This window comes from Protomyctophum bolini (assembly GCF_963924005.1).
Source record: "Protomyctophum bolini genome assembly, chromosome: 22".
NCBI classification, from domain to species: Eukaryota; Metazoa; Chordata; class Actinopteri; order Myctophiformes; family Myctophidae; genus Protomyctophum; species Protomyctophum bolini.
Window position 1 is genome coordinate 9598549 of NC_137883.1, and position 22127 is coordinate 9620675.

General features: G+C 43.8%; 1 protein-coding gene across 1 annotated transcript in view; it reads right to left on the bottom strand.

The window, feature by feature from the left end:
• The window catches only part of musk (muscle, skeletal, receptor tyrosine kinase), a 44116-nt gene that overhangs the window by 7450 nt on the left and 14539 nt on the right, over positions 1-22127 (bottom strand). Inside the window, exons 7-15 of the mRNA XM_080755724.1 lie at positions 20889-21048; positions 19672-19678; positions 15251-15514; positions 14071-14270; positions 11683-11706; positions 10866-10954; positions 2545-2710; positions 1179-1383; positions 644-835 (exon numbers count right to left, since the gene is read on the bottom strand). Of these exons, the coding sequence (XP_080611850.1) occupies positions 644-835; positions 1179-1383; positions 2545-2710; positions 10866-10954; positions 11683-11706; positions 14071-14270; positions 15251-15514; positions 19672-19678; positions 20889-21048 (1307 nt within the window). The remainder of the gene's footprint in view (positions 1-643; positions 836-1178; positions 1384-2544; positions 2711-10865; positions 10955-11682; positions 11707-14070; positions 14271-15250; positions 15515-19671; positions 19679-20888; positions 21049-22127) is intronic.

Consider the following 22127-nt stretch of genomic DNA (forward strand, 5'->3'; position numbering starts at 1 on the left):
CACCACTGCTGTGACCAGTGTGGAAGACACTCAAAACCCACCAGAGAGTTAGTTCACACTGGAGAGAAACCCTACGAATGTGACCAGTGTGGAAAACAGATGGGGGAACGCCACTCAATTTCAACATTGAACTATGTCATGACTCATTATAATATAACTCAGAGTTGTGTGGAAATAATAAAAATGGTATGGTACGAATAGGCAACTTGCACACTAGAAGAAGCTAGAAGAAGTCCCTCGATTCATGAGCCAAGTACCCAAATGGCTATACTTATACAGGTTTACTAGTGAGTGCGCAATTGCTTCCTCACTCCTTGCAGTATACACGGTGAGCAACAGAGGGTTTCTGGCTTCGGTATAGCCGCTGCTGCCAGTATCATGTCGGCATGCTACAATGCCTCAGCCACCGTCGAAGAAGACACAGACACTGTACTACTTGTTCAAAGCAAACGTTTAGTTTCAGACTTTCAGTTCATACTGGACTAAGATCATACCAGACTTCAAAAGTCCTACACCATGAATTTCTACTTTTCCCATTGTTTTAGTTTTTTGGGCTCGCCTATGTGTGTTCTATCCCCACAAATACCCAGTTTTCATTCATTCTCATTCTCTCTCTCTCTCTCTCTCTCTCTCTCTCTCTCACCGTGCTTGGAACACCCGTCCGAAGGCCCCCTCCCCTATGTCTCGGACATATTGGATGTTGTTGCGAGGGTACTCCAGGGCCAGCAGCTTGGAGTTGAGCAGCAGGGGGACCCTCTGGTACATGGGGTTGGGGTGCAGGCGGTCCAGCAGAAGCTCTGAGGGCAGGGTGGTCAGCGTGGGGATCTCCATCGCCCTGCAGGGGATCAATACGTGTTTATGTGGCATTGGTTGATTTTGCATGTCCTGCAGGACCCTTCAAAATGACCGCGGCGCCCCATCTACAGTAAGAGGCTTTGTGCATGCAGGGACCCCCCCCCCCCCCCCCGCCATGAGAGAAGTTTGCGTAGGGTTTTATTTATGAATTAATTATTCCTTCCGCACAACAGAACAATGTGATTCAAGTTAGAAATCTATATCAAATCAACACACACGCGTATGTTTGAGCACACTCGTATGCTCAAAAGACGCACACACGCACGGCACGGCACGCGCGCACACACACACACACACACACACACACACACACACCACCTCACCTCTTCCTGCTCCTCAAGTGCTTCCGGTGTCTGCGGCAGCCGACGATGACGATGGTGAGGAAGGCGGAGGCGGCCATGACGGAGAGCAGGATGATGATGACGGACATGGAGTAGGCTGGAGACGCGGCCAGCGCCGTGGTGGGGAGGTGGGGGGCCGCCTGGCGGGGGGGGTACCACGACGAGGACGAGGTCTCTGCCTTCACCACTGGAACACACACACACACACACACACCCACACACACACACACAGAACCCGTTAAACCATTAAGACCTTCCAACTCATCTGTAGCATTTAACCACATCAACTCACTCTGCGCCAAGAGCGTCTTTTCGCGGCTATTTTCTAATGACGCTCAGTGTCAGCTGCCTTTTCGCAGCTTTTTTTTAAATATCAATTGATTACGGTGATCAACTGTGTCCTGTACGCGCTCATAACACGGCAGTTCAACTGTGTCCTGTACGCGCTCATAACACGGCAGTTCAACTGTGTCCTGTACGCGCTCATAACACGGCAGTTCAACTGTGTCCTGTACGCGCTCATAACACGGCAGTTCAACTGTGTCCTGTACGCGCTCATAACACGGCAGTTCAACTGTGTCCTGTACGCGCTCATAACACAGCAGTTCAACTGTGTCCTGTACGCGCTCATAACACGGCAGTTCCGGTATAAAGAAAAGAAAAATGGAAATACACCAATTGCGTCAAAACAAGCTTGATTTGCGGCTCTTTTCTCTAAACCAGTGGTTTTCAACCCTTTTCATATAAAGGCCCATTGTTGAGTGGTGCAAACACTCCAAGGAACAGCAATGTCCGTGTTAACCTAGTTATGTGACTTTAATGAGTACCAGTAGGGGCGCTATTGTGCCAGAAACAGAGAGAGAGATAGTGCTGCACTGTTGCCTGCTAATGAGAGAGAGAGAGAGAGAGAGAGAGGAGGAGGAAGGGGGGGGGGGGGGGGGAGAGAGGGGAGTTGCACCACTCAGTTCACACGGGTGTGATTTTTATTCTGCATTTGAGCCACGGACCACCATTTGATGGACATGTGCAGACCCCAAAAAAATAAAGAATAATGTACACATTTCCATGCTGTATCGATTTTGGAGAGATAGCAGGCAAACAACCAAAATAACAATTCTTCTACATTCTCTAATTGTGTATTCTTGTAAATGAGCAGTATTAGCTTTCTCGTACTGCTCTGGTGTGTATTCCAGAGGGAGGCTGACATATACAACGTGACTCAGTAGACTATACACTTGTAGATCGGCTATTTTCACTATACTGTTTAAGAAGTTTCTTGATTTTCTCAGATTGTTTTCTTTGATTTCTTCACGAAATTACACGCACACGCACGCGCACGCAGACATACCCATCTCCTCCCCACACCGAGGCACAGAGCAGTATTCCCAGCGTACGTTGGGGTCGGAGGTGAAGCACCAGGGCTTGTCACTGGTTCCTCCAGGGTTCCTGCAGTGATTCTCTGAGGTCTTCAGCTCTGGAATCACCTCCACGGAGAGCCGATGCTGATGAGGAGACTAGAAGACAAGAGATAGCAATTATTATTATTACTATTAGCAGCAACATTATTAGCAGTATTGGTATTAGTAATAATAGTAGTAACAGTAGTAGTAGTAGTAGTCATAGTGATAGTAGAATGTATTTAAATATTTTTCCCCTTTGGAGGACGGGAAACTATCAATCAATCAATCAATCAATCAATCAATCAATCAATCAATCAATCATCATGTGTCAGTGTTCAGCCAGTAGAGTTATGATCTACAGTACTGTGTCTCATGTTCACACAGTGGTGGAAAAAGTACAACAAATGTTTACTTAAGTAAAAATACTGCAATATAGAACTGCTTCAGTTTGTTACAAGTAAAAGTGTGCGGAATTCAAAAAATGACTTGAGTAAAAGTACAAAAGTATTGGTATCAAAATGTACCAAAAGTAGAAAGTATAGATCAAGGTACTGTTCATGCAGAATCTCTCATTTAAAGTTTTCAAATGTATAAACATCTTTTGAAAATAGCAGATCTACAAGCTAACAATGCGTCGTGAGCTTGTAGATCGTCTATTTTCAAATGAGCAAAAATGTATATGGCTGAAGTGGTTAATGTAGGGTTTGTAATAATGATCGAAATCTACGAAGTAACTAAATGAATGTAGTGGAGTAGAAGTGTTGGAAATTTTAAATACCCAAGTAAAATACAAATACCTCAAAATTGTACTTAAGTACAGTACTTAAGGAAATATACGGAGTTACTTTACACCACAGCGTTCAGACATCAGTCCATATAACACCGTTGTCAGCCAACTCAAACAACCGACATCTGGTGCAGTCTCCGTGTTTCACACAAAAGCCGTGAGAGAGTCCTTCACGGTGTCCCAGACAGTGTGTGGCAGTGTTAAAAGTAAAACGGCTTTCATTAAAACATTTAGACGGAGTGTAACAAGAGGCCTTTTTCCTCTAGCAACACCCTCCGTTTGTATTATTACTATGAAACAACATTCTGCTCTCTGTGTCTACTTATTTTAAGTGATCTTCACTGTGTTCCTTTACGCTGTTTGGCCCCTTCAACTCATGTACCGTATTTGTGGTGGCATGGCATTGTGGAATGTGTTCTTCATTATTGTTGAAAGTCTTGGTCCCTAAATCACCAAAATGGGGCTCAACCTCACCTGCATTGAGGTACTTATGGAATGCATTCTATGAAATGTGTTTTAAATCACTTTGACATAATAGAAAAAGTAAACTAAACCTCCGCTCATCCGAAAAAAGAAAAAAAATCTCAGTTGGTGGTGGAGCTGAACACTCACTAACTCCATGCAACTTTGCCAGTTCTTTTAAATCACTTTGACATTATATATATATAAGTTCTCAGGAGCGCAGTATCCTGAGATCGCAGTTACCCCCCGTTAACCACCAGGGGATTAATGCAGGCATCACATGCGTCTTCTTCATGAGCTCAGCGGGTTGACGACGCATCGCATTTGGAAAGTCAAGCTTCGCGGCTTCAGTCCCTCTAGCCCTCAGAACGTATTTACACATTCAACGCAGCGACCTTTTGGGATATAGGATGCCCAGAGAGGGGTTGATGCTCTTGGATTCCCATCAAGGCCTTCTGTGGCGTGTGCTTTATGGAAACACCGGGGTCAGTGGCTTATGCCTAATTTATGCCCTGTGAGGGACACTCCATCTGGCATTGCTGTCAAACAACTGTGTAGCATGCCAAAAGAATAGCTGATTTACAAGCAACAACACTCTGTTCTTGAAACTGCAAATGTAGAGCTTGTATGGAAAAAAAGACACTCACCCACTCTTTCACATCTGTAAACCTGTGACAATTAGCCGCAGGTGTTTTGTTACAAAAAGGTGGGGGGGGGGGGGGGGGGGGAGGGAATCACACCTGTGTGAAGTGAGGGGCACTCTTATCATCTCATTCTGGCCAATCACGATTTGCGCCCTCACTTTTCCGTCATCCCTTTCTGCCCTCACTTTTATCTTCAATATGTTACTTTGCTCAGCCAATCAAATCATCACTATGGGGTGATCATCAGCCAATCACAAGCCAATGTTTGTGTTTACACAAACCCGGAAAGCTGGGCATAGGAGGGACTATTTACTACTTAACCAATTACAGTGCAGAGGGGCGTCGCTCCAAATTTGGTGACATCAGTGTTCTACGCTGTGTTCTACCAGGGAGGGGAGGAGAGGAGGAGGGGGGAAGGGGCGGGCGCATAGATCGGGCGGTGGACCAATAGGATCCGCCCCTCTAGAGCAGAAATCACACTGGCTGGGGCAGGCTATGTGACGATAAAGTTGAATCTGAATCTGAATACAGAGTTCCAGACCTGCTGTGTCATCATACTGTATACACAATTGCACTCTTGCAGGCGGTTTCTGACACCCTAAAATGGAATTGGAGATTAAGCTGTCTAGGGTTCAATTGTATAAGCATCAGCTGTAATAAGCAGGTATGTACACAATGGGTGCTTTGATAGTACACCATAAGTTTGTGTCACAGGTTTGCGCCTGGGACAACAGTCAAATCCTCAGTGTCAAATGTATATACGTAACATTTATGACTCTGATGTAACCAAATGGACCCATAAGGAAGGACGGGTCGAAAAGGCATGGGTCCATTTGGTTGCGTTATACACTCTCAGAGAAATGGATACATTTAACACTGAGGATTTGACTGCGCACTGCACTGCCTGCCAAGTCAAATATGAAACACCTGTTTATGTTATTCAGTTCTCTGGTCGAGATTTAACCCTAGAGCTTGCCAGAGCTTTGCGAGGCTTTAGCTGCTCTTGTATGCAGCAATATCCAGGGTGTTAATCACACTCCCAGAGATAAATTGCTGTGCATTGAAGCTGAAATGTGGCTAATGTAATTGTATCACAAGGAGATCACATTTTATATTGATTTTATTATTGTAAATTCTTCCTGGTGCCAAACAAGTTGATATACAGTACGGTGTGCATCCCATGTATGGTGGCATGCTGCTAGACAAATAAATACTGTTAGACTATGTATACACATGGTACTCTGAGGGACTTGAGGTGAAAGCACCCATCAAAACATTGTTAACTATTTAAATACAACCGCTGTGTGTGTGTGTGTGTGTGTGTGTGTGTGTGTGTGTGTGTGTGTGTGTGTGTGTGTGTGTGTGTGTGCGCGTGCGTGCGTGCATGAGTGCATGCAAGGCCAGATGCCATCTGGCTCATGAAAGTGAGGGCTATGATGACTTTGGAACGATATAAAGGCTTCCTAAGTCATACCCTAGCCTTTATGGGGTATATTAGTGTCCACACGGAGACCTTTGAAAAGCTCTTCTGGGGCTACCTGGCAAAAGGCTCGCATGGTTCCAAGCATCTGTGTCGATGCATGCGCGAGTGTGTGCAATGCTACGTGCTATATAAATGTTGGTCAAATAGATGGCCCTATGCTTTCAACCCAACAGCCAGTGCGTGGTGGAAAAAGTATTCATGTTTTTTTACTTAAGTGAAAGTATCAATACTGCAATGTAGACATACTTTGTTCCAAGTTGGAAAAACACCAACGTATCGGCATGAAAATGTACTTGTAGTACCAAAAGAAAAAGAAAAATTACACATTGTATCAGAATAAGAGTCTCATTTAAACATTTTCAAATGTATAATCCAGGAGTCTAGGAGTCTGCCGCCGCTATCCAGAGCCTACGCTGCTAATAATCAATAATAATCTAAATCTACAAAGTAACTAGTAACTCAAGTTTTAAATAAATGTAGTGGAGTAAGAGTACAATATTTGGATCTGAGATGTAGTGGAGTAGAAGTCAAAGTATTGGAAATTCTCAAGTAAACTACAAATACCTCAACATTGTACTTAAGTACAGTACTTTCCACCACTGCCAACAGTATTGGCTGGACACGAACTTGGCCTTGTGTTTTGTCAGCTAGGGTATTGGTCCATTATTCTTATGCGTTACACACAAGAATGACCCGAAATACAAGGTCCCATGTGAACACAATTAAAAGCCAGCAGGTTGCAATGGACTATGTCACAATTTCATAGGACTGTGTGCGTGCATATGACACAGTAATTCTGAAGCTGACATACTGTATGACATGAAGTAAAAACATGTGGCGTCAAAAGACTGAGTGGGTATGTGAATGTGCCTGTTTGTCAATGTATTTAAACACTCACTGTGCTGCAGCTCTGTGGGGGAGAGACGTATGGTTCTCCTTTTCACGTGGTTCAAGGCTTACTTCACCCCAGGACCACTAATTTAAATGAATGAATACAAACTGACACACGCTGACAAGGTGAATGGTTCAGCTGAATCATGGCAAAGTTATTCAATGTAATAGTTTTGTTTTTCTCAAAGTGAAAGATATCTTACGAGAACACCAGTAGTATCTGAAACAGCACTGCTGTGCACAGGACACTGATGCAGGCTGCTATGGTACACATGAAGAATTAATCTCAAAAGGGACATAGCCACTACGTTTGTAAAACAGTGGGGGAGTGCATACACAATACATATTTTTTGTATTTTCCTAGGATCATTTTTGGACATTTTTATAACATATTTAGATAGGAGACATGTGACTCGAACCCGGGTTCCTCGCAAATCACAAGCAGAGCATGTGGCCGGTGTGCACTAGCTGTCTGCACAGCCAGGCACCCCATGGGCCTTCAGTTCCGACCCTGCAGGACTCATACATGTGGAATAATTTACATTCACAATAAAAACATTGGCCTAGATAGAAACATCTGCAATATGAGGCACGGAGGGGGAGGTGAGTGATGACTTTTGGATCAAGGATTTCTGACCCAAAGAGCCGATCCACACGCGCACACGCACACGCACACACACACACACACACACACACACACACACACACACACACACACACACACACACACACACACACACACACACACACACACACACACACACACACACACAGACTTAATGCGCTATTGAGTGGAGAAAATATTAGGAACACCTGCTCCTCTTCGCAACATTGCCTGCGTTTGAGGAAAGCGAGTGAAAGTCAGTCTGTAGATGAGAGGGAAGTGGATTATAGAGGCACGTTTGATCTGGCCTAAAAATATTTGCTAGTAAAACAGATCTACTTATAGAAATGCTTTTTGTCAGCTTGCAGAGCATGATTTAGTCTATAGTCACGTGGTCGAGTGGCAAGATTTTCCTGATTGGCTGGCCTCTAAGCCAATGGGACACGGCCAGGGATACTCCAATGAGTCCAATCAGGTGTTTTGGGACCGATCCTGATCACCGATTGTTTTTCTCATGATCGGCCGATACCGAAGGAGAGAATTTGAACATTTCCAAATGTATTATTACGTCAAAACCCAAATCAAAACTGTTCCTGTGTGTGGGGAGGAAGGGGAGAATGTTTAGGCCTGTGACCTTTATACCATTTAAATGGTATAAAAGATCGGTTTATACAGATAGGATTGCCGATCACAGATAGGGTAAATTGCGTCATTTGGCCGATCACCGATCGGCCGATCACCGATCGGTGTCCAATTGATCGGAGCATCTCTAACCACGGCCAATTTGCCACGGTAAGAAGTGGACACGCATCTGCATTAAATAAATACAAAACGGGGGGGAAAGCAGTTGTGTTTTCAACCTTAAAGCACATCTGTGTACCAGTAGTGCCAATTCCTTTTCCAAGCGGATATCGGAAGGAGGGGGAAAAAAGCTTTAGGCCTGCTGAGATCAGAGTGAAAGCGCTGCGCATCACACTGGCCTACAACTCCTGACTAACAACAACTCCAGCAGACATCATCATTCTAATAATCATGCTATTGTTAGATTGACAGGAAATGAAGGCTTAGGAAATGAAGGCTTATAGTGTGCTATCCTTGAAAGTAAATCATATCATCTACTGTACCTACAGTGTAAATCATATCATCTACTGTACCTACAGTGTAAATCATATCATCTACTGTACCTACAGTGTAAATCATATCATCTACTGTACCTACAGTGTAAATCATATCATCTACTGTACCTACAGTGTAAATCATATCATCTACTGTACCTACAGTGCAGTCCAGTGTCGATTTCGTCGACTATAACTACGGCACAAAAATGTTCGGCTACCTTTTTTCACTGACAAAGAATTTATAAAAGCTAGACTAAAACTTTAGGGAGGGACTAGTGGAGGAGTTATTTTGTGCTCGGGTATTGCACTCTGAAAATAGCAGATCTACAAGATCTACAAGCTCAGCTTGTAGTTTGGCTATTTTCAGCATGCAAACAAGTGTAAAATCAGCCATTACGACACGTCGACACCACCATGTTTTGTTGAGAAAATCAACTGCAAAATGTAGTAGACTAAAATCATATGATATTTAGTCGACTAAAACTAAACTAAACCAAAACCTTTCAGATGACTAAACTATATGACTACAATTTTATTCAAAAGACTATGACTAAATCAACAATCAAATCAAATCACTGGTGCATTCAGAAAACTGCGCAATAGCTTTCATTTTCCTTATAGTTGCATGTCGGCATTCTCGGGTCTGAATCACTCTTCAAAACTGTAACTGATCTAGGCCAGGTACAGTACGGTAATGCCTGATTTATTCTGGGTTGCGTGCAGTGTTGCACACCGGAAATAATAGATCTACAAGTTCACACTGTGTCATGGTGCGACTCGTTGTGAGCACACACACACACACACACACACACACACACACACACACACACACACACACACACACACACACACACACACACACTATACATCTGGTCAATATCTGCCAGCCCAGCAGAAAAGAGACAGTGATTCATGATTTTAAATGATGGTTGATTGAGACAATGGAAACCATTAAGTTGATAGTGATCCTGGTGTTGGTGATGATGCGTGTGTATGTGCATGCGTACATGCATGTGTGTTTGTGTCTGTGTGTACAGTACACGTGTACATAAGTGAGAACAGAAGGACAGACAGACAGACTGTGTGTGTGTGTGTGTGTGTGTGTGTGTGTGTGTGTGTGTGTGTGTGTGTGTGTGTGTGTGTGTGCGTGCGCTGGTGATAGAGCTTGTGCAGCATGCGTGTGAAGACTAATTGTTTCCAGAGGCAGGATGTGACACGCTGAGCCCCTCCCTCTCTGCTGACCTAGCACACATGCACACGCGTGTGCAAGCACACGCACACACACACAGCACCCCAAAAGCCCCTTCATGTTTTTTATGGTTCTGCGCCATGAGAGGGTGTGTTGTGCTGAACTCTCACTGCTCTCCTGTGCAATACTGGGTGTGTGTGTGTGTGTGTGTGTGTGTGTGTGTGTGTGTGTGTGTGTGTGTGTGTGTGTGTGTGTGTGCGTGCGTGTGTTGGATTATTTAATAGCCACTTGGACGGGAGCCCTTAATGAGATTCAGATACTATGAAAAGAGGCTGCAGAGACTCTCCTCTCTCGTCCTCTATCTCCAGAGAGAGAGAGAGAGAGAGAGAGAGAGAGAGAGAGAGAGCTCATGGAACTCCACCTTGCAGACCAACCACCTGTCCTCTACAATAGTTCCCAAACTGTTTCATGTCAAGGACCCCCAAATTGAGACTAATCAAAGAAAAAAGATATGCCAGGAACCCTGATAAGAGAATATTTTTTACTGCTCTAGCAGAGATTCTCAACCCGTTTAATTTAAAGGCATTTCTATCTCTGGGACCCCCAATTTAAATTGTTACAGACCCATAAGAGTCCATTTGGTTCCAAACTATCATTTAGCTGGGGACCCCCTGGAAGGACCCCACTTTGGGAACCACTGCTCTACATCAGGGGTTCTCAACATCTTTGGCTGGGGACCCCCGGAAACGCTTTGGCCATGTATCTCTTGTCTCTTGTCACTGTTATGCTGATGGCACTCAACAGATTTAGATCCTTTCCTCTCTCGGCCACACAGGTTGAAGAGCGCATCACTGCATGCCTGTCTCACTGCCATTGGACGTCTTTCCCTCCACCTCAAGCTGATCACACACAAGACTGAGCTTCTTCCCTGTAAAAGTCCTGCCCTCTGCGGGATCTTTCCATTTACATGGAAAACACACAAACGTTGGCGATCAGGATCCAACGACTTTGAAATGCACTGTGAAATGCACTCTATGTGCAATTGTGTGTGTGTGGACATTTGCGTACGCACGAACACACCGAGTCAGTACCTGTTGGCTCCATGACTGGCAAGGTATTCCAGAGCTGGTCACGTTCATTCTGCCTTGGTAGAAGCGTCCCCTGTCGTCGTAACACGTGGCTGTCGAGACATTTATGGATTAATTACTTACATAAATGTTATTGTATTATAGAGTCATATTAGCCTCGGGGAGCGCAGGCGTCTGGTTTTCAAAGAAAACAATATAGGCATATAGGAGACCGCAGTGGGAGTGAATAACAGTGCAGAGGGGCGTCACTCCAAATGTGGTGATGTCAGTGTTCTCCACTGTGTTCTATACTGGTAATCTGCAAGAAAAATGCTTTCCACTAGCTTTCTTCACAAAGGTGTCTGCTATCACCTATCAATTTGTTCCAATTTGTTTCCCTTGGGAAACATTGTGACAGCTGCTGAAAGTTGGGGTACCATTGCTTTAAGTATAGCATGTCAAACTAGGGGGTTTCCTGAATTCATTGCAAGCATTAGTTTTAATAGTTTTTCGTGTGTCACAAAGTTTCCCAAGGGAGTTTGGTTGGAACAGATGGTGATAGTAGACACCTTTATGAACACCTTTATAAACAAAGCTACTGTATAGTGGTAAGCATTTTCTTTTACACATCTGCCACACATTTTACTAACTTTCCCTAACTATGGGGAGGGGAGGAGGAGGGGAGGCGGGGGGAAGGGAGGCGGGCTCATAGGTTGGTGAACCAATAGGAAGTCAGCGTTGGTTTCCAGCGCTTGTTTGTTCCACTCCTCTATGCCCAGAAAAGCACAGAGCTATTTGTGTATAGTGGATTTTGGGTGCAAATTATTGAAATGAGACTTACTTGTGACTTGATCTTCCTTGATATCTGGAATATATAAAAAAGGAAGCATGAAATAAAGAATATAACATGAAATGAAAATATTAAGCAAGTTATAATACTACTACTACTACTACTACTAATAATAATAATAGTACGTGCCGCACAACGTGCCGCAAGGCCCGCAACCAAGCCCGCTACTCATACGCCGTCTAACGCGGAGTTGCCGGTGTCCGGGATCGAACCCATGACCTTGTGGTCGAAAAGGCGACACCCGGACACAAAATAACTTTTGTAACAATATTATGGAATGAAAATACACCGAGCATGATCTTCCGTAGCCTAAATATTTAGTTAGGGAGGAAGTATTGTTGAATATGGAAAACAAACACAAAGCATTCTTATGTACTTCCTTGTTTTGTACTGGATGTAGTGAAACGGAATGCTGATTCACTCCGACTACAGTCAGGAAGTCTAATGTGGATGAACGAGATTGCATTACAGTGAAAACATGCAGTCATGACATATAAAACGCGCACACACACACACACACACACACACACACACACACACACACACACACACACACACACACACACACACACACACACACACACACACACACACACACACACACACACACACACACACACACACACACACACACACACACACACACACACACACACACACACACACACACACACACACACACACACACACACACACACACACACACACACACACACACACACACACACTTTCACCAACTCTCTCCAGTCTCTCACACCTCCAGCAGCAGCAGCTGTGGGTTTTGGCTCAGGCCAACCACAGACTCCCAGTGACCTCACCACCAGTATGCAGTGACCATCATCTCCACCACTCCAGTAACAGACCCTCCCTCTATACCTCCTGGATTTAAACTGACGCACGTTTCTGGACACTTCCTTCCTCTGCTGTTAATGCTGATGGGGAAACCAGTGGTTGTGTGTGTGTGTGTGTGTGTGTGTGTGTGTGTGTGTGTGTGTGTGTGTGTGTGTGTGTGTGTTGCGTGTGTGCGTGCGTGCACTGGTATATGAGGCTTCATTTTGGCTTTCAGAAATGCTCTTGAGAGTCATATCTTGCGAACACAGCTCCCTGTTCAATGCTATAGTTTGTCTCGTTTTCTCATTATCTATCTCGCTGCTGCGTTATTTTATTGTGAAGTGGCATTCTATTCTGTTGTGGTTTCTTTGTTGAAGTTAGGGTTTAATTTTATTTTGAAGTAACGTCCTAGACCTAGCGTTTCCAGATGTACTATGACTGTGTTGTCTCACCCATCCTTTGATGTTCTTCACCTGTGTCTTGTTAGTCTCAGCTAAACCTGTTAGAATTTCATCATTTTCATCTCTGCTGCATTGGCTCCTAGTTTCCTCACAAGTGTTTTCCTTGTTAATTTGTAAATACAGTATTAACACCTTGCTTGCTTTTGAAATACCCAGCCTCTCTCCTGCTTGGCTCCTATTCTCCTGAAGCACACATGACACACATGTAACAGATTAAATACCTGCAGCAATGTGGGGAAATCAAAGTCTATACTATTTTATCAATTTGAAAATACTGTACAACGTCTGTATAACTACTTAAGTCAAGGACAATGAACGAAGTTGAAACAGTGACAGCACACTGGGTCCGTTTGGTTTTGTTTGCTACTGCAACATCAGCAGGTGTTCAATTAGTATTTTTCAGTCAGTGCAGCAAAAACATGTAGCCTACTGGAATGGACAGGAAACAATGCACAGCGTGAGTCAAAGCAACGGCCGTCGCCCAGAGACATATGGTGTTAACCACCAACCAACCACCCTGTTTTCACTCAGCCATGAAGAAGCCTGCAGTGGTGGAACGTAGCTATAAGTACATTTACTCAAGTACTGTACTTAAGTACAATTTTGAGGTATTTCTTGATTTATTTCCAATTCTTTATATATTTTTACTTCTCAGAGGTGAATATTGTACTTTTACTCCAATACTACAATTATTCGAAAACATTATTTACTAGTTACATTGTAGATATGTTTATTATTAATACAAAACATACAAAGCCCACTTCCGCCCTACGTATATTTCGGCCATTTGAAAATAGCCGATCTTAGCTCATAATACGAGCTTGTAGATCAGCTATTTATCTTATAGATACATTTGAAAACTTGCGAAATTGGACATTCTGCAATGAGCATACTTTCTACTTTTCACACATTAAGCACATGATACCAATACTTTAGTTAGTACATTTACTTAAGTCAATGTTGAATTCCGGACTTTTACTTGTAAACAGAGTATTTATACATTGCAGCATTGATACTTTTACATGTAAAACATGTGAATACTTTTTTCCACACCTGGAACTGCTGTGCGTGCGGTCTCATTACTTACCAATGAAAGGGACGTGTGTACAAGACTCTGGGTCTGTAGTGAGGCTTGGTAAAGCCTGGCAGTTGGGCAGCAACAGGCTAGGGGCCCCGGCCCCGGTCCGGGCCCCAGAGCTGTAAAACCCTGTCTGGGATGCGCTGCTACCCTCCATGACGGGCCACTCCTTATGACAGTACAGCTCTTTCACAGCCAGACAATGCTCTCTGTGGCAGGGAGAAGAATGAACACAGGGGTGGACACATAGGGAAGATTATAGGGACCATTCATTGAGTAGAAGGAATGGGGAAAATAACTCATTGGTTGGCCAATTACCAAAATACATTTAAATACAGATTAAGTTATATCCTATTGAGAGAGAGTGTGTGTGTGTGTGTGTGTGTGTGTGTGTGTGTGTGTGTGTGTGTGTGTGTGTGTGTGTGTGTGTGTGTGTGTGTGTGTGTGCAGGTACAGTAGCAAAATTGGTCATGTTTCAAAAGCCATTTTACTGATAGCTTTAAATCATAAATTCTGCTATTGCTTTATTTATTGTTTGGGAGTATATAGGGTGCCCAACTTCCCTCCCAGTCAAGCAAGTGTACATACTTTACAATGGTTAAAATATGGATGCTAATAATGATTAACAATGGAAGCTAGCGAGATCACACTTACAAGATAAACGTGCGAGCCATGTCCTCAAACCAGACTTAACACCCACATGTCTCAGAAATGCTGAGGAAGGTCTGGGTCCGTTTCCCTCTGCTGCCATGCGTTATTAAAAGGGTTACTGTACATACTTATTTGCGAGTGCTGACGACTTCGTTTGCTATTTAATTTTTTGCCTTTTGGTTGGGCACCCATAATAAGACATTTAAGTTGAGCAAGCAAGGTTTCTTTTGCTAAAACCAGACTTATCAGGAGGGGAAAACAAAACAACCTGGCCTAGACTTTGTATTGAATGACTGAAGGGCGGAGCACAGCTGTGGTTTGGCAACTTACTGTATGTACATGTAGGCATAAAAAAGGGGACTTTCTCATATGAAGGTAACCGGTGTTCGACCCCTGCTTGGCTTATATACATTTGTATTTTATATTTATAATTATTAATTATAATTATTTTATCTGTTTTACCTAACTTTAACTTGAAAACACTTTCAAATTCTGTTTTTAAAGTTACTAACCTCTAACTAGCTTACAGGACACATACCTGCAGACGGGTTTGGGTGCCGGCCCTAACCCGGAAGGGTTACAGTCGGGGAACGCAAGGTGACAGAGGAGTGAGCGCGCCGTGGAGCCACAGAGCATGCTCAGTCCGTCCAGCTCCGCCCACCAGCTCTGAACCAGGAACTCCTGCACGTCCTCGGGGTCAGAGTGGGAGGAGTTGAAGAAAACCAGCGAGTCGTCGCGCAGGATGCCACGGCACACTTGACCTCGGTACGCACTGCAGTAGCCGGAGCTGCCCTTGTAGAGTCTGTGAGAAGAAGAAGAAGAAGACTCGCACTGTCATTCTCTACTCCACCGTCTCTCCCATCACGCATGCGCAGGAGAAAAGGAGCACAACGGGAAGATGCAACGATATCAAGACACAATGCAAAAACACAGACAGTTAAATAAAAAGGTAAACATAATATCAGCACGATTGTTGTTGTTGCAACAATTCTCCAAGTGAATGTTTAGGGTTGTTGTCTGTCTGTCTGTCTGTCTGTCTGTCTGTCTGTCTGTCTGTCTGTCTCTCCCTCCTAGCCAGCATGTCTCTGGTCCTTCCTGCTTGCTAGTTTACATCTGCTTGTCTACACATCTGTTTATCTATCCGTGTGTCAGCCCGCATGTGTGTGACTGCCTGCCTTTGTTTCTTCTTATCTGCTTCTCTTGTCTTTCCAACACACGTTCCTGTCTGTCTGTCTGTCTGTCTGTCTGTCTGTCTGTCTGTCTGTCTGTCTGTCTGTCATTCCACCATCTTGCTCTTTGCATTTCCATGTACTAGTAGTACAGTATCTGTCGGTCTTCTGTCTGTCTGTACGGCTACGCCTGATTATATTTCTGTCCACCTACATCGTCCGTGTCTGTCTGCTCGCCCGTTTGAACCCACCTGTCTCTCTGCCTGCCTGTCTCTCTGCCTGTCTGTCTATGTGTGTGTGTGTTTCCTTGACTACCTGCCGTTCAGCGTGACATCTTGTCAGCCTGTCCATATCCGGCAAACTCCCAGAAGTGCTCAACCGTCTTATCTGTATATTATACGGTACGGTCTGTCTGTCTGTCAGCCTGTCCCCCTGCTTGTCAGCCCTCACACCGGCATTACATGAGTGCATGTCTCTGTGTCTGCGTGTGCACACATATGTCTGTCTGTGTGTGTGTGTGTGTGTGTGTGTGTGTGTGTGTGTGTGTGTGTGTGTGTGTGTGTGTGCACGCTCGCAGGGGGGGGATCAATGATATTGCACTACACATCAATCTCTATTAAAGTATTTTTGAGTTGAATCAAAAAATGAATTTACCGTCTGTCTGTCTGTCTGTCTGTCTGTCTGCTCTCATCCTCGTAATACTGTATCGTAACACTGACAAAGTCCAGATGTTGCCTTCAAAAGAGTTCAGATGAAACCATCAAACCTGACCTGTCAGTCAAGCTCCAATCTCCCCAGTAGTACACCCCCCCCCCCCCCTCCCCCATCTTTGTTATATAGTCCAGATGTGGCCACAAGGCTAAAAAGGGAGGTTCACATCAAACCCATCTTGACCTGTGCCTGTTGCCTACACACCGTTGTGCAGTGGTGGAAAGTATTTAAGTATATTTACTTAACTGCTGTACTTAAGTACAAGTATGAGGTATTTGTTTACTTTACTCGGAGTAATTCCAATTTACAATAGCTTTGACTTCTACGTCACTACATCTCAGATCCAAGTGTCCACTTATTTGAAAACTTTGATAACCGGTATACATTTTGGCCATTTGAAAATATCCGATCTACAAGCTGGTGTGCTGTCAAATGAGATGTACACGGGCATACTGTACAGAGTAGGCCTACAGTATGCCCAGTATACCCACGTGCCTGGACTGCGTCATGGTCATGCCACTTGCATTTTCAGGCTTGGAAACCTACGGAGATTATGGTGCAATAACTATAATACGTGTGGAGATGGTTTTCATTGAACTTTCAATGAACATCTTCATGTGTATGCAGCCTCTCTCTCTCTCTCACATATTGTAGTACAGATGTGGATATTTGGTTGCTTTGGAGTTGAACAGAGTTCAAGCCCAACTATAACATATGGCTGACAGAGGGACAGCGCCTAGCCTCCCTGTGTTGGCACAGTGACAGGTTTATTGACGGAGCCAAAAGGCTCCTTGTCTTGAGAAGCCCCCAGGGGACGCGGCGGTGCTTACTGTAGCTCCCTCAAAGAGCACACAAATGTTTTGTCACCTAATGTTTAATGTAGTGTCGGTATGGTGTGTGGTCCGTGTGAGGGTTGGGGACCTCTAGTGGTCAATGAATGAATTCAGACACTGGCAGCTTGACTCCTGGAACAACCCGACTCTGGTTAGGGGCTGTAGGCCTGTTGGTTACGGGCTGTAGGCCTGTTGGTTACGGGCTGTAGGCCTGTTGGTTACGGGCTGTAGGCCTGTTGGTTACGGACTGTAGGCCTGTTGGTTACGGGCTGTAGGCCTGATGTTGTGTAGGGCAACGGTTCCCAAACCTTTCAAGAAACCCCCCCCCCCACACTGCGAGTCATTGTGAGCTTGCAGATCGGCTATTTTCACAATATTTGCCTCTTTTTTTACGTACTAGTTTGCCAATTTGGTAGGCTTAAATGATCACTTTAGAAATGCGCAGATGGTTGGACTCCTCATGCATAGAAGGAGGCATGAGGTCAGTCCGCTGCCCCCCCAGGTTGGCAGAGGAAGTGTAGCGCCCAGGATTACATTAGATAATTGGCACTGGGTGAAAAGAAAACTGGGTTACAAAATCGTGGGATAAAAATGTAAGTAAAAAAAAGAAATGCGCAGATGGTATGATCACTTTCACAGCCTTTTTTTGTCGGCTAAACTTCAATAAACAGATTGTTGGGGGGAGAAAAGTGCATATACCCTGTATCCACTTATACTGTTGGTTTGTTTACTGTTGAGTCATAAAACACTATTTAAGCTAAATATCTGGGGACTCACCCAAAATAATTTGGGGACACCAATGGGGGTCCCAACTCCCAACCGCCAGTTTGGGAACCACTGGTGCAGGGAAAGAAATGTATTGCTGTCCAAAATATGTTTGTGATTTGTCCCGTCCCACTCCCTTCCCCTTTTTCAAATCCCCAGGACGGGAACCCGTTTTGGGGTCCTTGTTGCTATGTACATGCTATTGTATCTATCGGCCTCAGTCCTAAATGGGTTAAAATAATAGCAATGTAGCAAGACAACATAGGAGGTTTGGAACTTCGTATCGCAGAGTTGATGTGATTTGAACTGATTAGACGTCATACAGGAAAAACAAGTCACATCATGTTCATCGAAGAAGGATACACAGGAACACAGGAAAGTCTTATGGACTTATTTCCACTGCCGGAAAGATGTGATGGTGTTATCTGTTATAGTGATTTCACTGTACTCCCAGAGAAAGATGATTTCACGGTACTCCCACCTATACTCACTGGGTTTGCATGCTGTCCTACTGTATGTCAATGCACTCTAACCATGGCTTGGTCTCAACACATCTCCAGATGTACAGTATATGACGATAGATTTCCAAAGAAAACAAACAATGACTGTATTTGTTTTCCCTGTATCCCAGCAGGGTAATGGCTGAAACCATTATGTCAATTTGGAATATATGACTGTAGTGTACAATGTCAGAAACCATTGTTAAAACAAACACATAAACCATTATGCTAAAGCATAACATCCCTGTCCAAAGTTCAAAGTATGGAGTAGGCTAAGGCCTGGCTAGGCAAGACTTTAATACCCAGACCCTTAACCCATTCTGACCGGGCACCCATTTTGGTGTTAGCATCATGTTATGCTTTAGCTATTGAAAAATAGCAGATCTACAAGCTCATAGCGCGCCACCGAGTGGCGCGCTACGAGCTTGTAGGTCTGCTATTTTTGAAAAATCGAAGAACGACTGACATTTTTAGAATCTGATCTCAGGTCAGAATGGGTGAATCAGACCAGTGTGTGTCCAGTGAAAACCTCGTATGAATCTGATCTCAGGTCAGAATGGGTTAACCACTTTCAATGTCCCTACTTTGGGTATGCGTATGCCATTATAGAAGCAAACTTTCAGACATAAAAAGCAGATCTACAAGATCATATTGCATCGTGATTCTTGAGTATTTTCTTGTAGCTCTTGTGACACAATTGGACAGGGCTTAACAAGACACTAAACCTGTAACTCATCCTAAATGAGAGCATTAGACAAAACAAATATGCCTGGATTATATTTTTTTACCAAGGAGGAGTAGTTCAGAATCACATAAGGATCAATAACTTTAGGGAAATGTATTGTCGTGCAAACCCTATATTCAACTGGGGGGGGGGGGGAAGAGAATGTAAAGAGATGTAAACATTAAAAAGCCACATACATAATGAAGTAACCAGCAGAGAGAAGTAAAATGATATAACAGACCAAGCTGTTCTCTTACCGCCACTCTATAGGGAAGGGGCAACATCCAGAGGTGTCCGGTTGAAGGAGGAGAAGCGAGAGGGAGAGAGACACACAGGTAGAGATCAGTCCAGGTAGAGAGAGAACACTATCCATGCTCCTGCTCTCATTGAAGCATAGCTGAGACTAGTTGCTAGGTGGACAGATTGTGTGTGTGTGTGCGTGTGTGTGTGTGTGTGTGTGTGTGTGTGTGTGTGTGTGTGTGTGTGTGTTGGGGGGGGGGGGGGGGGGGGGGGGAGTGTGTGGGTGGGTGGTGTACCAAGTTACCAACCATATGGTGCCACTACCAACAGGTGAGGAGGCCACACACACACACACACACACACACACACACACACACACACTCACAAAACACAACTAGCTTCTAGCAGCTAACACAACAACACTTGACCTTTAACCTCAAGTTCATAAAGGACATTTCTGATTAATTCTTTAGTGCTGCAGCGACTAGAGACCATGACAGACTTCAGCAATGACCCCGCAAAGCACTCTTCATTTAAGGACACAACTTGTTGTCACTACATTGTCTATTTACAACTTTGGCCATAACATAGGTAAATGTAGACACTTTTTCGGTACGTGTATTTCTTTATTAGATAGCTTGTTTGTTTATATATGGCCCTATACAAGTAGAACATGGATGATCAAATAAATAATAATGTGCAAAGCAAGGGATCTTATTTGCTACAGCAGCAGCAAAAGAAAACTAAAGTATGCTTGATATCGCAGCTACTCAATCATTTGAAGCTTGGCAATCTTCTCAGGCAGTGTGGATCATTCATTCATGTTGAAAATCTTGAATGAAATGAATGTGAAACTTGAAAGCTGCATAGGAAATTCAGCCTTGTGAAAACCAATGTACAGTTTATTTTCAGTAATGTACTACAAGCCGAACATGGTTTTGGTGTCTTTGTACTGCAATCTACTCAAATCTACTAATCAAATGATTCCTGAGCGCGGCACGGCTGCAGCTCACCGCTCCTTGGCTGCAGCTCACTGCTCCAAGAGATGGGTTAAATGCGGAGAACAAATTTCACTGTGGTAACGTGTGTGACAAATCGTATGACTTTGACAATGAACTCCAGTGACCAAACCAACTATCCACAGCACCCATATGTGGTGGCCACGTTTCCTCAGCCTGGGCAAATAAAGCCTGGGTTGGTACGTGGTAATTGCCATTACCATAGATATCTTTACCTGTGACGGTGACACGGGCGGTGGCTTTGACAGTGTTGGCTCCAGCATTGTGTCTGTTTGAGGCCAGGCAGGTGTAGAGGGCTGGCTTATTCACGGTCACTTTGAGGACAGATAGAATCACCTCTCCAACTAAAGTCTCCTCAACCGATGAGCCTGAGATCTAGGTGGACAGAAACCAGGAGAAAGAGAGAAACCGTGTCAGAGTTGGATCAGGAGTACATTTACCCAAACAACGAAAACGACTTGGCACATAGTTAAATCCTTTAGAACCAAATGTACCCTTACGGGACCAGTTGTCCATTAGTTGAATCATGAAAATTCAAAAAATTCCAATGGCAGTCCCTCAGTCAAATGTAGTCACAAATGGTGGCTCAAATGCTGAATAAAGAATGGGCCTTGATATGAAAAGGTTGAAAACCACTGCTCTACATCAAATCTCCTTGCTGAAAATGGCCTATATGAGCCTGTAGATCCAGAATAGGGTTCAGGTTAAGGTTCACATGATTAACTGGCTGGGCCAGAAGGAGTCTGCTGTTGTTTCCTACCATCCATCCATCCAATTAAAACCTTTTGCCCAATACATGAAAAGCAGAAGTTTCACAAAAAACGAAATGTCCTTCATACATATTGTACTTCTTCATTATGAGTAAGCTATGCAAAATACGGCACTGTGTCCTTAAATGTTGAATACTGTAGACTCCATTTCAAAATTAAATAAACCATGTGTGATTTTCCACTGTCTTCTCCAAAAAGTACAATGAGGTCATCAATTTGTGTACCATACCATGCCAAAAAATACAAGGAGAAAAAAATAATACTATGGCAGTCAGCATACATAGATACTGTCATTAGTTAAATACTGAGACAAAACACAATATTATAATCTGTATTATTAATTCAGAATACATTCTATTATTTTGTTATTATAGAATATATAAATGCATTTTGGAAAAATGTTATTCATTGCATCTATCTTGCATGCACGTGTATATATGCACGTGTTAACGGGGGTGCTCGTAAGAAGTGTCTATATTTGAAGGTGTGACCGTGTGTGTGTGTGTGTGTGTGTGTTTGTGCATGTGTGTGTGCGTGATACCTGTTTTTAGAATAAATTAATGATCTTAACAAGCTGCTAGGAAGCCAGCTGCACTTGCGCGCGCTCACACACACTCACACTCACACTCACACTCACACTCACACACACACACACACACACACACACACACACACACACACACA